This window comes from Primulina tabacum, chromosome 6, assembly GCF_025594145.1.
Source record: "Primulina tabacum isolate GXHZ01 chromosome 6, ASM2559414v2, whole genome shotgun sequence".
NCBI lineage: Eukaryota > Viridiplantae > Streptophyta > Magnoliopsida > Lamiales > Gesneriaceae > Primulina > Primulina tabacum.
In genome coordinates this window covers 40,878,626-40,897,885 of record NC_134555.1, presented here as the reverse complement: position 1 = coordinate 40,897,885, position 19,260 = coordinate 40,878,626, and the positions used below count along the sequence as shown (strand labels likewise).

The following is a 19,260-nucleotide window of genomic DNA, read 5'->3' as shown; positions in this document are numbered from 1 at the left end:
AGTCACGTGTCTCTCAACAATTTTAGTTCTTTTTTTAACGGAGAATGTCGATAAACAACAGAAAATATAAGAAAAAAAAAATATATATATATATATATAAAAGAAATAAAAAACAAAAATAATATACTACGACTAAAATTTGATTAAAAACTAAAATTACAAATATATAATTATACAAAATTAAAAATATAATCTGCCCCAAAATTTTAACATAAATACACCCATCGTCTCCAAAACAACCTTCCTCATTGTTCAACGGTCCACAGACGCACGCCCTACACCGGATCCCAAGAGTCATCCTGTTGACTGGAAAATTAAATCGTTCAACAGATGACTTTTCATAAGCCCAAGTGACGAGTTCAGTGACGCAAGCAGTGACGTCTATGCCACACGTGTGGGCAATTTACTTCCCCGTATGTGACATTTTTCCATTTGACCGTCAACAAATTCCAGTTCAACCCATCACAGCAAATCTTCAAAATTTTCATTAAAAATTAATTTAAAATAATAAATCGTATTACCCCTCACAATATGTGTATATATAAAAACAGCATTTGTGTTGCATATTCATTGGGTGAATTATTTTTCATATAAATAACATAACTTTAAATTGTTATACGATTTAGAAATTTAGAATTAACGTTGCTAGCAATTACATATTTGAGTAGATCATAAAAAGCTCGATCATACGTACACTTCACTTTATAATCAATTTTATGCATAAGACGAAATGCGGTGCAATTATGTAAAATACTGCAAAGGTGGTCATCTATCCGAAAACTTAAAAGTGGAAAATAATACTTTTAGTATAATCGGATCGAATTGAATATCTGTCTCACAAAATCGACACATGAGACCATCGAAAAATTGTTTATGTTATTGTAAAAAAACTAAAAATACTTGAAAATGAAATTTTTGCTCACCTATTTATGAAATTCTACTTCCCCCCTAATGCAGATTACAAGGTCCCCAAATTTTTATGGTAAATAAAATTGATAAACATCTTGAATTTGTTTAATCATTTTAAAATATGTCATGTATTAAGATATATATATTAAGTCTCTTGTGAAACGATCCCACGACTCTACCAATATTCACAATAAAAAATAATACTTTTAGCATAAAAAATAATATTTTTTCATGGATGACCCATATAAGATATTCGTGTCTCACAAATACGACTTGTGATACCGTCTCACACAAATTTTTGTCATATATATTTATATATATAATGTACCTATTGTTAATTTATTTAATAATAATTCTCATGTATTAAGTTTTCCTTGCTGCCCACGTATTCCACGACTCAGCCCTCCTCACCCAAAATAGCACGTTTTATTATTATAATTATGATTAGCAATTATATTTTATTCAATTTTTTATAATATTTTTTATTCAATATATTTTTTTAAAAAAACAATTGTGTGTATTTATACGACGCCGAATCCTCCATTTTATTTGTTTCAGAGCTCGAGTGCTAGAAGTCTACCCCATAAATCCAGATTCAACCACAGAAAAGAGAAAAGTGTTTGGCAAATCAAGAAGATTTTGGTGTGAATGAAGGTTAGTGATCAGCAATTGAATCTGCCAGCCGGATTCAGGTTCCATCCGACGGACGAGGAGCTGGTGGTGCATTACCTCTGCCGTAAGTGTGGGGGGCAGCAGATTGGTGTTCCGATCGTAGCTGAGCTTGATCTCTACAAGTTTGATCCATGGCAGCTTCCAGGTAATGTGTTCTTTTTTATGTTTATTGTTTTTGTGTGATGGGATTTTCAAATTCCCTTTCTTTGAGTTTGGATGTTCGAGGTTTCTGGATGATTGTCATCAATTTTTCCATTTCATATAGTCAGATTCGATGAAATTCGATTTTCTTTCTTGAATACTCTGTCATGTTCTGTGATTTTCCACCGAAAGTATCTGAATAGTCAAGTTTGGATATTTTCATCATTTTTTTTCGTATCTTTTAGTCAAGTTTGATTCTCTTTTTTGGATATTCTTTCATGTTGTGTGATTTTCCATTAAAAGTCTCTGAATTTATGTATTTTATTTTTTATTCTGACCACCCGTTAAAACATTCTCTGATTGGTAACAGGTATGGCTCTGTATGGTGAAAAAGAGTGGTACTTTTTTTCTCCAAGAGACCGCAAGTATCCCAACGGTTCCCGACCGAACAGGGCGGCCGGAACCGGCTACTGGAAGGCTACCGGAGCTGACAAGCCGGTCGGAAAGCCAAAGACTCTGGGAATTAAGAAGGCTCTGGTGTTTTACGATGGAAAAGCTCCAAAAGGAGTTAAAACCGATTGGATCATGCACGAATATCGTCTAGCTAATGTGGATAGGTCTGCTGGCAAGAAAGACAATTTGAGGGTGCATATCCTACACTTTGCAGATGAATTTTTCAGTTCATTTTTTAATAATTTTGGCAAAATTTTGATTTGGATATTCGGGTTAATTAATGTAGTATTTCTTATACGTTGCAGCTTGATGACTGGGTATTGTGTCGAATATACAACAAGAAAGGAAATCTTGGAAAGCGATACAATGTCATAGATGAGAAGGCGGAGCAGTTCTCAGATGTTGAAGATCGAAAACCAGACGTGAATTCCATCCTTTATAGTGGAATGGTAACAAAGACGCCTTTGGTGCAGGCTCCGCAGTCCTTTGAATTGCAGAAGATGGATGATTATATGCATTTCGACGCATCCGAGTCGATGCCCAAGTTGCATACTGATTCGAGTAGTTCAGAGCACGGGTTTTCCCCGGAGTTTATATCAGATTATAAGGAGGTTGGGAGTGAATCCGAATGGAGACAGTTGGAAAAGTGTCTCCAATATGAGGAGTTCAGCTACACGGATGGCTTACTAGGTGATCCTTTTGCATCCCAAATGCAGGATGATGATCAGATGTCTCTGTTTCAAGAAATGTTTGGCTACATACAGAAGCCCTTTTAGTTAGTTGATCAAGATTGGTCTGGTCATCGATATTATAGTATCAATCAAGTTTTCGTAGCCATGTACATCCATCAGTTGCATAGTGACACCAGATTCTTGATTTATATATTCATTTTGTCCTAAGAAAAAAACAAGGAAAATCTTGAAATTCAACAAGCATACTAGATTACCAGAAATTCAATCTGGGTTGCCATGATGTAGACGAGATGAATGCGACACATCAATCGGGCAGCGATGGATTGAAGAATTAGCATGATTTTTAAAGCTTGAGTGCAGCTGTGTTGAGATATGCAACAAGTAGGGCATTCTTGTATGTTAGAATCTTAGCAGATGTTCAATTTTATTATTTCTTTGTATTGTACGTCTAGAATGTAGCATTTGCCTCGTTCTTTAACCCAGGCTAGAACATCTAGCCGTAAGCAGATACTGCTAAACTTGGTTTGAACTCTTAAATTTCTTGAAAACTGGTATAAACACAACGCAGTGTAATCAGTGCTTATCATATTGTATCGGTTGAAATCAAGGTTTAGAAAGTTTATACCGACATTTAGGAGAGAAGCAAGAGATAAGAGGGTAACATCAAATCAACGTTGGTTCTGAATCAATGTTTCATTTCTATATATATATGTCATCATTAGTCCAAGAAAAGCGTTACGATTCTGATTTGATTTAGTCACATAAAAATTCAGAAAATCTCGATTGTATTAAATTTTTAATATCTCTGTGACTAAAGCCAGGGAGAACATTTCTTAAAAAAAGCGTTGCAAACGTACTTTAGAGTTCATTCACATTTTTCGAAATAATCTCACAACATCCTGTAGACCATCCCCATGAGGTGGTGAAGGTAGAGCCTCAATTGATAAAAAAACTCAAAATTCCTTGGAGTTATTCTGTGCTTGGAAAAAGTAGAGAAAGAAATAAATATAGTGATAATTTGATTATTTTACTCACTAACATTCTAGAAGATTTCATTGTCCATCGGATTAGAATATCCTAGGTCTTTTTTGTTTAAAAATATTATATTATCAAATATTTATTATTTAAAATTTGGATGTTAACTTTTAAGAATAAAATAAATAAAAGTTAACGTAAAAAATATTTTTTTTAAAAAAATAAACTAAAATTTTATTTAAAAAGCTCGCCTTTTTTCATGTTTAATGTGATATTGACTCATCGAACTGTTAGTCACGCTTCGCACTTTATGTGCTTGTTAGAACACTGAAAATGTATAAAAGAGATCGCATACTAGAGTTTTGACCCATAACTAAAGTTGAAACTGTTTTTCTCATGAACTCAAGCTCATAAAAATTGTCTCAAATGATAGTTTTATACATCAATAGTGTTGCGTCACTCAGTCGATGTTATACTATTTAATTACAAATAATATACAATTTTTCTTGTTCCTTCCACCAAATTAAGTCATTGATACATAGATGAACCAACAACAAAACTAAAAGCTATCTACATCATGTGCTGATAATGGGATCCTGGTTTCGGAGTTGGATTTCGGGTGCTGATCGCAGTTGGCAGGCGTCCACCCGATTTTTTGCTTCTCATTGTCATAGATCAAAACCTTATCCTGCATTGATATATCTGCATAGAAAGGCCATGGTGGTTGATTATAGTGCAAAACCATGTGAAGTTAAATGGTTTTTCATAATCAAGTTTTACCTCCAATCATGTTGAAATTGTTCAATCCAACATCTGTGCCATTCAAGATTCCCAAACAAGCATTGCCCTTCGACTGAAAGTGCATAAAAAATCTAAACTTACAGTTGCTAAGCAGTGACAGGAAATGTAATATGCAACAATAAGCTTGAAATTCTTACCGAGATTATGAGATATGATTCAGGGTTGATTTCAAATTGAGCTTTAGATCTCCAACCATTGGCAAAGCTGAATGTTAAATTCTTGAAGTAGCTTCGGACTTCACGAGTAGTCTTGAAAGGTTTCTTGCCTTTCCAGCAGAATGGAAGGGTACGGTCGTCGGTTGCTTCTTTTAACGAGTTCTTGGTTATTTCTTTCTTTATCTAGAAACCCATATTACACATGAAGACACCATCAACGACTAGTAAGTTCAGAAGATACTTTTTGAAAAACAGATTGATAGTTCAAAATGAAAATGGTGTGTTATCAGTTTCTTGGGCTTAAGTAAGATATTTTAAGGAAATCAAACTGGAGAAATCTTCAGAACTAGCTCACCAAAGAAAGGAGAGTGTGGTAAATCTGAGAATCGAAGTATGTGTAAGAACTCCCACTGTCGAAAATTACGTTAAGATTCTTGAACCCTGTGCTTTTCCCACCAAAAAGAAGTTCTGCCAATCCAGCTGAATAATACTTTCTGTCAAATACATATAAATTGATATGTATGAGAACTGAAAGAACTTTTCTCCATATGAAATGTGGACAAAAGCATATAGGTAGCACTCACGTGTGATCAAGGGACATTGGCGTCCATGTAACTCGTGAATAATCATAAGCATCTTCTCCAAAGAAAAGAAACCCACCTTTTCCACTTAGACAGTGGCCAACAACATTTTTCACGACTCCCTGATCACGAAGCTGTGACAGAACGCTTGATTTTCCTCTTCCAAGGCCGAGCACTCCATCTAAGGGGTGATCGGATGATCCTGATAACTGATCATATCCACACCTGATATTACATTCTGAATCTGATAAATGCTTCATATTGACATAGAAATGCAGAGGTTGAAGCCTTATCAAGGAAAGGTTTTAAAAAAGACTACCGACCCAAGAGTTAGACGAGGACTCATTTGCGTTCCGGACGTGAGATTGAGGGTGAAGAAATCATTGACAAGAACACCGAGGGATGAACCTCCATCTGCATACTCAACCTCGTAATCACATTGCTCTGGAGTGTCGCATTTATAATCACCTGCGTGCAAAGATGCACAAAGAGGGTCTTTACAGATAACAAGGTCGTTGCTAGGTCTGTATAGTGGGTGAAATCCCTACAGGAAGAGCATTAAGGATGAGAAATTCATCTTCATAGCAAAATCATCAAAACGGTCATTTGAAAGCACATGCAAGGCCAAGAAAGAAGACAACATGTGAACAATTTATCTTGAATCATGAACCGCCAGATCATTGCAATGTCTCAACCTTAAAAGTTTCTACAACTCCAAATGTTCGGTGACGATTAGTTTTCACTCATAGTTATAGTAGTATCAAGCGATGGCCAGTATATTAAAGTTAACTAGAATGTAACTCAAAATATTTTAAACCACATATCAGTTCAAGCATTCTATTTCAATCACTTCATCATAAAGACAGCCACACAAAACGTTAAAAGTAATTAATACTTAAACACACACAACAATCCGACCCCCCACAGTTGTTCTCGCAACTCGTAGGAACTGAATTGCTGACTATAAACTTAGATACAAATTTTAGAACCGAGTCATTAAATCAATAGCAACTCATGAGAATTGAACATGGGACTATAAACTTTCATACAGATCATAGATAATTCCATATTTCGACTCCCTGTAGGACACGAGGGGCATTTGATGACAACACAAACTCAACAAAGCTATTATATGCTTCTTGAGGATAACAATGCATCAAAATTTACTAAATCTTACCGAGGTGCAACGAACACAAGGGGCGTCACATTGAAGCCAAGTCAGGTCACTGCCTGTGTCTGGATCAAGAAAATACGGCTTTGGAGGGTAACCTACAAAAACTTGGACAAAATAAAACCTGCAAGAAATGCAAAAGCTCATCCCATTACAATCACATAACCAATAACTCCTCCCACGAATCAGTGATCTTCATTCCTATCTATACAACTCAACAAAACTCCCACTCATCAGCTGAAAGAAACTAAAAAAAAAGATACCCTTTTCTAACACTCACAAAACCAGAATCACGCCAAGACACCAGTGGTGTATCGGCATAACCATCTATTTGGGGTTCGATCCCACGTTAAACAAAACCCCGCCCAATTATAATAATAATAAAAAAAAAGTTCTGTGCTAAAATCCATTTAAAAATTGAGAAAAAAAATCGCATACCCATTGGGATAAACATTCCCATAGAGTGGGAATACCACTGAAGATGTGCCAGCTTTACTGATTCTTGATGGGCAGCTTTCAGAAGGCCTCAATTTCCTCCATTTCTGCTGCTGCTGACCAGTACAACCCCCACATATCACACTCAACACCACAAATAATATCATAAAGATGAACTTTTTCCCCGTCATTTTTTTTTTACTTTTCGCAACCTTTTAATCTAGTGTGCCACTTTATCTACAAATTCAAAGCTTTTGGACAAATCCCAGGTTGTTTTTATATGGAACTTTGGTCCATTCCTCTACAATAAATTGTTTTTTTTATTTTTTTGGCCGAGGGTCATGGAATTTATTCTGTTTGCTCTGTTTCATGCATTCACTCATTCTCGACTTTTCTTGCTTCGGATCTTTGGGATAATTTTGATCTGAAATCAAGGGATACCTTCTCAATCTGTGTGATTCTTGCTTTGATTCCTTGCTTCTCTGATATTTCAATGTTGCGTTTGATGGGATCTGAATATTACTATCACCAGGTCTCGCAATTTCAAAGGACATGTTCCACGTTCGTCTTTATCAAAAAAAAAAAAAAGACTCTGCCCAAACAATGAGTCAATCCTTGCTTGTAGATTTGATTCAAAGAGACAAATTGACCATATTTTTAAAATTATATTTCTTAATTTTATATTAGAAACTTCAGTTCATATCATTAAAATTTGAAATTTGCAATGTTTAACAATGAATACAATTGACTCAATGCCAAACTGGGAAAAAAAAACATAAATATTGCATTGTAGTAGTTAGTACATAAGAACTTTTTCTACTTAGATTGCATTAGATTTTTGTTTTGTTTTGTTTTTACATATCAAGCGTTCAAGGTTCACCCGACTAATCTTACAAGAAAACAGTATGATATAGTTTGGATCGCCGGTTGATTAGTCGAACGATGTAGCATGGTTGACTCATTAATCAGTTTAGATATATTTGCAATATTAGAAAGCTCAAAGCTCCCACTGCAACTCAAAATCTTGCAATTGTAATTTGCTAGATCAAATTTTAGGTTAAGTATAAGCAAAATCTTCTTTCATTTTAATTTAGACTACACGAAACAAAAAAACAAAGACAAAAATTCATGAAAGACGGTCTCACGAATCGTATTTTATGAGACTAAAAGTATTATTTTTTATTGCGAATATCGATAAAATTGACTCGTCTTACTTATAAAAATTCGTAAAAATATTTCACAAAAATTTAATAAAGAACAAATGCTTTACCATGCAAAATTAGGTTTTTAATAAAAGCACTCCTGCAGCACTGCACAAATATCTGTCTCAATTGTCCGGAATGATTATTTGATTATTCCTCTGCGGTATTTAGATGTGCTGATTTGGATAGGACTAGGAAATTTGTGCTTTATTTTTTATATATTAAAATAAATTATTATTGCTCTAAAAGTTTGATGTTTTGCATTTATATAACCGGAAATTATCAATAAATCTCCAACATTATGTTTTTATTGATGTCAGTTCATGTCATTCCCTCCTCTAAGGGAAAAAAATCAATTTTTGGCCCACATTTTTTTCAAGAATTAAAATTAATACAAAATATTGGAAATAGTATATTGATATATGATATTTGAGTACAAAATATTTCGCATTTGCTACTAATATATCATTTTTGAGTACTCAAACATGTAACAAGTATTGTTATTAATGACTCTTGTCTTTTCTCGGAATAAAATCAGTACAAAACATTGAAAATGTGATACTAATATATGATATTGGTATATTAAATGTTTTAGATCTAATACAAAAAATAAGATTTTGAAACATATATTAATACCGAATCTGAAATATTTTATACTCAAATATCATATATTAGCAGCATATTTTCAATATTTCGTATCATTTTCATCTATAAAAATATATGTGAGCCAAGGAAAGCGATTTTTATTTTTTTTTTGTGAGTAAGAGAGTGCGTAAACTTTTTTTATTTGATCGAGACCGAAAACATATTAATATTTGTACTTAAAGGATTTAAAAACAAGTTGCCCTTTATATAATAAAATTTGTTGTTTTTTGTGCTAAATTTTCTTGCTTTTCTTGATTATTTTTTCATTTTTTTTGTTGGAACTTGAATTAAAATGATATTTTTTTGAATTATCTGTCTTGGATCTTTGATATTGTAATTAGAGTAGTTATATTATGTGACGATTTTACTAATAAATATTTGTGAGATAGATCTACTCGATTCATATATGCCAAGAAAAGTAATATTTTTGACATAACAAATAATATTTTTCACCGAAATCATCATATATTACACAATATATTTTGGACATGGAAAATGTTTTTTAGTCAAATCAACATATATACACAATATTTCTTCAGTAACATAACGAACAAAAAATATAATATTTTTGTTGTGAAAAATAAATTTTGGACATAAAAGATATACTTTTCATTGGCATATAAAATTAGATATCCATCTCACAAAATTGTATCGTAAAACTGTCTCAGATGAAGTTTTTGTGTTATAATTCATTTTTAAACTTATGACTTTGAGTGAGATAAATATGATTAAATTATTAATTAGTGTTGAACTATTAATTCAAATTGAGAGTTTTCGTTCTATAATTGTCGGAAATAAATCATTAATCATATTATTTATTCATATTTGAAACAAATACTTCACATCAGAACTACAATTTTTAACCACACCTGATACTCACGAGAAATTTATTATCCGCTCCCAGCAAGTGTCACTAGTACAGACCCAGGGTTTTGAAATTGTCCTGAGCCTGAAATCACGAAAAAGACCGTTAAAGGGGGCCAGGAGGGTGTCCTGGCGTAGCCCCTCCGACGCTCAAGTCAGTGACTGAGGATATATGGGAGGAGCAGCTAAGGGTGCTGCTGAAAACAATATAATGAATAATCTAACTGAACAATCAAACCTGGTATTTATAGGAAGATACCTGGACCCTTGATGGACTTGTCTTCCATTTGGGCTAATGATGGGCCAAGAGTAGTGGGCCCATCCATGTCTTCAATTTGGGCTAGAGATGGGCCAAGAGTAGTGGGCTCATCCAGTCTTCCATCTGGGCTAAGCCCATCCATGGGATATCACACACGCATGGCTTGATGGCTACTTCTCCTTCCCTTTATTTGGGAACTCACTTACAAGCTGCTTTGTGGTTTATGAATATTTTTTATCAACCAAGAAATTTACTCCGTATAGTAAAGTTACATCTGTAAAATAAAGTGCTTTTGTATTTAATTAAGATCAGACTTAAATATAAAATAAATAATTAAACACATATTATAAGTTTCTACGATAAATTTCATTAATTTTAATGAATCTTATCAATATTCATGATTAACTTACATAAAAAAAAATAATTTAAATTTTTAATAGTAGAAAATTAATGTATTTATCAAAAGAACAAATGTCAAAAAACGGTTTTTTTAATAAAAAAGTTATGAGTACGTCTCATATGGGACGCTCTCACGAATCTTTACATGTGATACGGGTCAACTATACGGATATTCACAATAAAAAGTAATACCCCTACCGTTATTCACAATAAAAAGTAATATTCATAACATAAAAAGTAATATTTTTTTATGGATGACCCAAATAAAATATATGTCTCACAAAATACGACCTGTGAGACCGTCTCACACAAGTTTTTGTCAAAAATTATTATTTATTCTTAAACAAATAAAATGTGATGGTTAGGTTGTTACATATTTTAAAAGATTTAATTTGTTTTGTTGTCATATGTTATAATTTATAATGAAATGAATCTCTTAATCCCATGTATTTAAATAAAAAGTTCGACATTCTAATAAACGAAGGACCAAAATGTTAAATTCATTTTATGTATTGATTCAAATTTTAAAATTAACCTAAAAAAATAAGTTAAGCAAATCGGCATGGATTATTTTTAGCTCTTTATTATTTTATTTCATTTTTTTGTATATAAAAATAAAATGACAGTCTCGTATTAAATATATAATTTCAAATTATTTATTAGTATGCTGGTAATTAATATAATACATATGCCGCGTGTATCTAAATTAAATATATGTTGAAAAATATTGGTGTTGTTAATTATCAAATTTTTATATACTGTCTCATTTTTCAATGTCATTTTATATAATAAAAGTACACAAAAGTATTAATTCATTAATATAATAAATTTCAGGTTTTTATGTCACTATTAGAGAGATTGATATTTTTTAAAAATATAATGAATTTAGCTATTCAATAAAAAGATTAAGAAAGCCAAATAAAATATATTAGTCTATGTAAATGACAAACAGATAATAATTAAGTGTATAGCTACATAAAAAAGATGTGGAATAAATAGAGTACAACTATCGACTTCTAAATTAAAAATATTTGTATTTTAATTCAATTTCTTTAAGAACGTGAATTTGATCCATCTCAAAATTTTAATTTGGACATAATAAATACTTTTTTTATATTTAAAAAGTCATATGGTACTCATATAATATCGTAATTTCAATCATTTCTTCGTACATCATAGATACGATGATATTAATACGACATTGACATTATTACTCTTTTGGTAATAATGATTAAATCTGTCAAAAAAAATACAATACTACAATTAAAATTGGACAACATGGCTTACGAATATTGAGAGAAATAAAAAAAGTAATTTTTTCAATGCTTTTATTTAATAAAAATATTTTTAGGCAATTTCTTTAGAAACAACCGTAGTTCCATTTATTTAGACAAAATTCTAAACATCAAATATTTTAGTGAGTAGTCTCTTGTGAGACGGTCTCACGAATCTTTATCTGTGAGACGGTTCAAATCTACCAATATTCACAATAAAAAGTAATACTCTTAACATAAAAAGTAATATTTTTTCATGAATGACCCAAATAAAAGATCTGTCTCACAAAATACGATCAAACACAAGTTTTTGCCTATTTTAGTTATGTCTTTTATTTTGTTTTTGAAACAATATTTATCTATTCAAACAGTAACAGTTTTTTAAAAATAAAAATAAAAAGGTTTATATTTATAATTTTTTGTGAAAAACTAAATGTTTTTTCCAATAAAGATGGGAATCAAATCCTGGTAGACCAAACTCCCTCTATTACATCGACCCTAGGAAGATTCAAGCTCCTGCGTCCTTCCATCCAATCAATTCACGACACGTCACCCTTCCTTCCACGTTGCTCTGATTCATCAACCCTATATTAATGGCTTCTCCCCCTTCTCCTTCTTCTTCACATGCAATAATCGGAAGAATCAACTTTTCGGAGGGAGGAAGGTGCAATAATGGGCATGGAATCTAGAGCTCGGAGTGGTATTTTGGTGGTTTCTTTCGTGCTTCTAGCGTTGCTGAATATATCGCCCGTGGCGGCGGGAGGGGAAGGGGAAAAGGTGTTGACTTTGGACCGTTCCAATTTCACGGAGACGGTGTCCAAGCACGATTTCATCGTCGTCGAATTCTACGCTCCTTGGTAAGAACTATACGTGAATTGTGCGTATCTGTGTATTTGTTAGTCTATTGGATGGCCAGGTTTTGGTTTTCAGTATTCGTGAGTGATTTTTGGGTCTTTCGAGCATGCCCAAGCTAAAATTTTGAGTTTGTGAGAGATGCTGTGCTTTGGCCATACTTTGTGGATGAATGATTGGTCATAACAATTAGATTCAGTTAGTGTTATGGATTAGTTAGAGAAGTTAGATTTTGTGACTGAATTGTGCATAAGGTTTAATTTATCACGTGTAATTGATTCATTGCATAATATTACAGAAGCAGATTTTCATCTCCGTCTTTGCTCTTCAGTTTCATCATCTTCATGCTGCCACGGCATCTTCATCAATCTGCATGTTAAACTAAACAGTTCGATGTTTCTTTTTACTTTTGAGCTTGACCGATAATTTTGTCGCGTCTGTTGTGTTGATGCTAATGCATTGACATAAAATGTATCCAGCAAATGAACAAGTAGTTTTTTTTTTTTTTTTTTTGCATTTTATAAAAATTGCTTTCTTTTGTGATTTTCGTCGGCTGTTCTTATTTTCTTGATTGTAATCCCTTTCTCTTGATCGTGAATATGCTGAAGTATTTACGTGCACGAGCGATCTTGTTTAAATTGCCAAGACTTCTTTTAATGTTATATCGATTTAATGAATGGTACTTTCTGTAAAGAGCTCAGGACCCATCTTTTCTTTTGTTCTTAATTAAAGTAAGAAATGTCTTTTCTAACTGCTTTGAAAAATATATTCGATGCTTTCATATACTTGCCTCGCACTTGTATAATGCACCTGACAGCAGCTATACATACCTATGTCATTTAGATTAGTGGTAAATCGTTTGTGTTCCATCGATTCTAATTTATTAACTTCCCATTCTTTGTTATTGTGACAGGTGTGGCCACTGTAAGGCTCTTGCTCCCGAGGTAAACCATCTGTTGCAAGTTCTGGATTTCTTTATTACTATTTTTTTTTATAGAAAGAAATCCTTTCAAGCAAGTCTTGTATTATTAGCTAACTCCGTAATTTTCTGTCAACTCTTTAGTATGAAAAAGCCGCATCTACCCTGAGCAACCACGAGCCTCCAATTGTTCTGGCAAAAGTAGATGCAAATGAAGAAGCAAATAGAGAACTAGCTACTGAATTTGAGATCCAGGGTTTTCCAACCATTAAAATCTTGAGAAATGGGGGAAAAAACATTCAGGAATATAATGGTCCTCGCGAGGCTGACGGTATTGTTGATTACTTGAAGAAGCAAGTTGGACCAGCTTCAGCTGAAATTAAATCTCAAGAAGATGGTAACAGTCTTATTGATGAGAAAAAGATTTTTGTTGTAAGCTACCTGTTTTTCTTTGTTTAAATATCTACCTTTTATCTTTCTCGTTGCTAATACATATAATAATCTACAAGGTTGGGGTGTTTCCGAAATTTTCTGGGGAGGAATTTGAGAATTTCATGACTTTAGCCGAGAAGTTACGTTCTGACTATGATATTGCTCATACCCTCGATGCTAAATTCCTTCCCCGGGGTGAACCGGTCGACAAGCCAACTCTTCGCTTACTTAAGCCTTTTGATGAACAGTTTGTTGATTTCCAGGTGTTTATTGAAAATGCTTTCCTTCTTATTTGCCCACTCATTTTGAGTCTCTTTTATCTGTATGTCATGTTTATGGTTGTCTCATCCTGACAAACGTTTCTATCATGTTATAGGATTTCAAAGTTGATGCCATGGAGAAATTTATCGAAGAAGCATCCACACCAGTGGTGACTGTCTGGGATAATGATCAAAGCAATCATCCATATATTAACAAATTCTTTGGGAGTTCCAATGCCAAGGTAATCAAGCTTTCTGTATTTATAAGAGTACCAAAACTTAAAGACGCGCAATGTCTACTCCATAGTTATTTAGGGCGTAAGGCGCACTAAAGCGCTAGGCTAACCTGGAGCCTGAGGCGGAATGCACGAGATGAAGCACACGCTTTATCGAAGTAAAGCGCATTTGGCATAAATTTTAAAATTCAATATATATAAAATGATTTATACTATAAATCAATAATATTAAGTAAATTAAATATTTTTCACAAATATAACAAACATTATAAATAAAAATCTACTAATAGATAATGTAGCGTAAATCATAAACAGAAGAAAAACTTTAATCATCTAAAATTCATTAGTAATTCATCATTTCACATCTTTTTAAGAAAAAAGCTTCAATTTCTAAATCATCAAATTTCTTTTCATCCTCCTCTACTATATCATATCATCTTCCAAAACCATGGTGAATCATGAGTGTAGAAGAAATTAAAGTAAAAATTTACATAGAGGACATCAAATTCTTCTTCATCTTTCTCAACTGTATCATCATCATAGGGGGAAGATGACAGTAAAAGTTTGCATGTTGGACTTCTGAACTTTCTTATAAAAACTCTTATATAAATGAGTGACAACATGGCTCTTTTATCATTAAATAGCCACAAGCTTTGCTAATTGAACTTCAAAATTAGTTGGGTTCGAGTTAATTTTTATTTACTTACAAAATATCAGTCAACTTCTTTAAAGCGCACGCTTCTGCGTTTCTCAGATTCCTTGCGCCTAGGCAGAGGCACACACTTTAAGCGTGGTAAGCCTGGATGGGCATGTCGGTTAGGCACAACCAAGCGCACGCATTTAATTACTACGGTCTACCCCTACTAATTTATGGGTAGAGAGCATTGCTGCTATTCTAAACATCATGGCTGCTGATTTAACTTGGTGTTTTAAATTAATTTTTCTTTGTTAAAAATAAATCACATCAAGTGGAGTATTTGGTGGTGGTATTGTTGTTGTGGAAATACCCACATACAATTTCTTTACAAGTGGGATATTCTGGTGGCATTTCTGATTTGTATTTTTTTAGGAAAAAGAATTAAAGTTGGAGTTGGTTCAAAATGAAAACCTTTATTAGTGAAATTATAAAATGTTATTGTATGTTTTGCATTGGAAATACTTTACATTGGTGATTCCCTTGATGCGGGAAATCACTGAAGCTATTATAACTTTCAATGCACACATTTTTATTTTTGCATCCTTTGGATGTCATTCTACATCTTTAAATTGTCTCGGGTGTTTTGTGCCATTCAGGACTGTCTTTTTATTTGTCATGGTTCACACTAACTTTTGGAATCAAAATGTTATCTAGAATACTGTTGACATTTTCATTCACCTTGACCACTAATAATTGTTCCAGTATTTTTCTGTTTTTGCATGGTACAGGCCATGCTATTTGTGAACTTCAGCAAAGAGCAAGATTCTTTTGAGACCAAATATAAAGATGTAGCAATCCTGTATAAAGGTAAGGGTGTTAGTTTTCTGTTTGGCGATGTTGATGCTGGTCAAGGTGCCTTCCAGGTTGGTTTTTCTCCATGAATTTCTCATGGTTTTCTTTTGAGTCAGCAAACTTGGTTTGACTCAATATACAACCATATTTTGGATCGCAGTACTTTGGACTCCAGGAGGAACAGGCTCCTCTGCTAATTATACAGAATGCTGAAGGACAGAAATATCTCAAGGCAAACATAGAGCCTAGTCAGATTGCATCATGGCTGAAAGATTACGTGGTACTTTTACACTTTTTTACCTAAGAATTATCAAATATACTGCACAGATTGAATTGATTTTTGGTGTTTTCCATCACCTAAATGTATTGTGATTATCATGGGTTCCGATTAAATCTTATCAAATTTGAAGATTTTTGGTATTTCAAATGGTGACAGGATGGACTAGTGAAGCCATTCATAAGGTCAGAGCCTATCCCTGAAGTCAATAATGAACCTGTCAAGGTGGTCGTCACCGACAGCCTTCAAGACATGGTTTTGAACTCGGGAAAGAATGGTTAGGAAGTACATCCTTTTTATTTTCATCACATCTGATCATTTTTCCTAACATTTATATATAGTCCCTGAGAAGTCAGAATTTGGCCCGGGTTTTGTTTTTGATGGGCGATGGAGTGTATTTTTCTTTTTCCTGATTTTCTTAAATTTTAGCAGTTTTACAATTTCTCTACCGTGCTTCTGATTTTGCAGTGTTGCTAGAGTTCTATGCACCGTGGTGTGGACATTGCAAAAAGTTGGCTCCGATCTTAGACGAAGTTGCAATATCATTTGAGAATGATTCTGATGTTGTAATTGCAAAATTGGTAATGATAATGATATAATTCTGTGGCAAAGCCTTTTATTAAAGTTCCATGTATCATCATTTGAAGTGAGTAAATTTAGTTCCGTTACATCACTCTTAAAGGCTAAAGCCCCTAATATATTTTCAGGATGCAACTGTGAATGATATCCCAAGTGACACCTTTGATGTACAAGGATACCCCACTCTCTATTTCCGTTCATCGAGTGGTAACTTATTACCATATGATGGCGAGAGGACAAAGGAAGACATCATAGAGTTTATTCAAAAGAACCGGGATGGTCATGCTGATTTGGTTTCTACCAAATCTGAATCAGTGAATGCAGATTCTGTTAAGGATGAATTATGAAGAGGTAAATATCGATCTCTACTTGAAATTAGAGACTGAATTACTTTATATTCTTCACATTATAGAATCCCGTTTTATGGACTTCTATCCGACTTTTTTGGTCTTCTTGATTCAGAGGTTCCTGCGGGATCGCTGTTCTGAAGTGTTGCGGATTTGATTTCTGTTTGGAGGCTTCTTCTTCTTTTCTCTTTTTTTTTTTTCTTCCTGTTTAACTTTTGTTTTATTTGCTGCATGTGAAATAAAATGGGTTTCTCTCTACCCACTACTGTCTTGTAGGATCAGATTATGGTTTACTGCAGTTAGATGTCTTATGCTTCAAATGTTTCTTTAATTTTGTTCAAGAAATGGAACTGTAGAACTACAAGAGTGGTATTAGTTTATATTGTTGCAATTTTATTCATATTACTCCAATGAGAGCCAGAGGTAATCAACTAGGGTGCAAGTGTAATACCCCAATTTGACGATTGTCTCCAATGTACAGTCACGGGTCTTTCCACCATACTTATGTTCTCACTTACATGCATCTTGAGAAGCTTTTCACGAGTAAACCATTCTAAAATTCCCGCAAGCATGCAATGTGATTGACACCCAACGCTTAAATAGTGAGATGCCATCGTTAAAAATTGTGGGAAACCAAATAGCACACCACCATGCTACAGCTTGCACCATTCACCTTTTCTCTTGTTTGGGGTTGCAACTTTTCTTAATACATTTGAGCTTGCTTCATTAATTCTACATTATGTCAACCATTATCTTTATCATCACCAAGCTCCCGTATAAAAACTGGAGCATGAAGTCCAGTTATAGAGGCAAAAGTCAAATAGCTAAGTTACTACACACTAAATCTTGAAAAATATGTACTTTCCATATAATTGGCAGGGTACTTGTTTGTACTATACAACAGGTGTAGAACAGGAGGAAATTAGAAGACAGCACTCAGTAGACTGAATAAAAATGCCTGAATATGAAAATCCACCAAGAAAGAGTCAACACCATAACATAACATTCCCAAGAAAAGCAAAGCAGAATCATGAAATCCTCAAACTAGATTAACAATCAAAATCCCCTTCGGTTATAACCTATTTTTTTGTATGTACTGGTTCCTAGCCATCAAAGTGGTGCAGCCAGAAACTGGAACATAGCGACCTGCGGACCGAACAGACGTGCAAAACATAAAAACCCACCAAGAAAGTGTCAAACACCACAACAGAACATTCCCAAGACAGCAAAATAAGATCATGAAATCCTGGAACTACATCAAGAATCATAAATCCCAATCGGTTATAACCTATTTTCTGCATGTATATTAGTTTTATCCATCAAAATGTAGCTGAGTCTGATCACCTTCGGCAGCTTGGTGAATTCTAGCATCCCTCTTCTCCCCCCATTCATGAAATCTCAAGTGCAACTCAGCTGCAGCAATCAAGAAATGCACACCCTGTATAGGACTCAACAAACTAACCACTTTTCTCAGTGTGTTCAGCCTCAAATCATCTGCTTTCTGCAACACTTGCATCAATCCCTCCTCCTTTGGCCCCAGCGTTGCCTCCACCATCCGCTCATCCTCCGCCGCCCCTTCCCTCATCATCTCCGTCACAGCATGTGACAACTCAACCATCGACTAATCGCCACCGCCTCCTGCTTCTTGGCCATTTTTTCACTCAATTCCTTCTCCTCCCTTATCGTCAGCTTCTGCAATTCGTCCACGTTCTCCAGCTGACCCGACGAGAGATCACCCAAATCACCCGTGCTTATCCCCCGTAAGATCTCCACAATCCTGGCTTCAAGCTGCAGCCCGGATTTCGAATACAGCAAGTGGAAAGCCATACTTGGGCGCCACACGCCGATCCAGAGGAAAGCATCTTCAAGACTACTCGTCCATGAAGGATTAAACATGATCAAAACATCGTTCTTGGCCCATCTGGATTTAGCTCTGTAATAATGCTCATAATGCTGGATGACCTTTTCAACTAAAGGAATCAAGATGGTTTCATCCAATTCCCGTTGACTTACAGCCTGTTCCTGCCGTTGCTGATTCTCTTTGGAGGCTGAAACAAGCTTTTCCAAGAACTGGTTCTGCTCAACGAGCCAGGACTCGAAGAACTTGTGGAAAGATTCAGAGTCCTCAGTCATGTATGGGGCGCTTCTGGTCGGAAAAGACATGAGAATTTAGCTTTGTTGTTTGATCCTGTTTTGTAGTTCAGTTCAGTCGTGATTCGTGAAAGAGTGGAGCTGGAAGGG

The 19,260-nt window shown here is 34.3% G+C and overlaps 3 protein-coding genes and 1 pseudogene across 4 annotated transcripts; 2 read left to right on the top strand and 2 right to left on the bottom strand.

Moving 5' to 3' along the window:
• Positions 1–1,456: 1,456 nt before the first annotated feature.
• Positions 1,457–3,415, top strand: LOC142549571 (NAC transcription factor 32-like). Its single transcript, XM_075658577.1, has 3 exons — positions 1,457–1,726; positions 2,093–2,367; positions 2,481–3,415. Exons 1-3 carry the CDS (start codon positions 1,558–1,560, stop codon positions 2,949–2,951), a joined length of 915 nt encoding a protein of 304 aa, XP_075514692.1. The 5' UTR covers positions 1,457–1,557; the 3' UTR covers positions 2,952–3,415.
• An 801-nt stretch (positions 3,416–4,216) lies between these two features.
• Positions 4,217–7,420, bottom strand: LOC142549570 (aspartic proteinase Asp1-like). 2 transcript variants are annotated; one of them, XM_075658574.1, is made up of 8 exons: positions 6,989–7,420; positions 6,557–6,674; positions 5,703–5,923; positions 5,383–5,604; positions 5,154–5,292; positions 4,781–4,981; positions 4,623–4,695; positions 4,217–4,544 (listed from the first exon to the last, which is right to left on the bottom strand). In XM_075658574.1, exons 1-8 carry the CDS (start codon positions 7,174–7,176, stop codon positions 4,402–4,404), a joined length of 1,305 nt encoding a protein of 434 aa, XP_075514689.1. In that variant the 5' UTR covers positions 7,177–7,420; the 3' UTR covers positions 4,217–4,401. The 2 variants fall into 2 exon arrangements, with proteins under 2 accessions (XP_075514689.1, XP_075514691.1); XM_075658576.1 differs by having other exon boundaries at positions 4,909–4,981.
• Positions 7,421–12,113: 4,693 nt separating this feature from the next.
• Positions 12,114–17,419, top strand: LOC142549568 (protein disulfide-isomerase-like). The gene is made up of 11 exons (XM_075658573.1): positions 12,114–12,485; positions 13,394–13,424; positions 13,544–13,831; positions 13,909–14,094; positions 14,208–14,333; positions 15,753–15,887; positions 15,977–16,096; positions 16,253–16,370; positions 16,562–16,674; positions 16,801–17,023; positions 17,135–17,419. Exons 1-10 carry the CDS (start codon positions 12,301–12,303, stop codon positions 17,017–17,019), a joined length of 1,521 nt encoding a protein of 506 aa, XP_075514688.1. The 5' UTR covers positions 12,114–12,300; the 3' UTR covers positions 17,020–17,023; positions 17,135–17,419.
• Positions 17,225–19,260, bottom strand: LOC142549569 (protein DOG1-like 4; annotated as a pseudogene).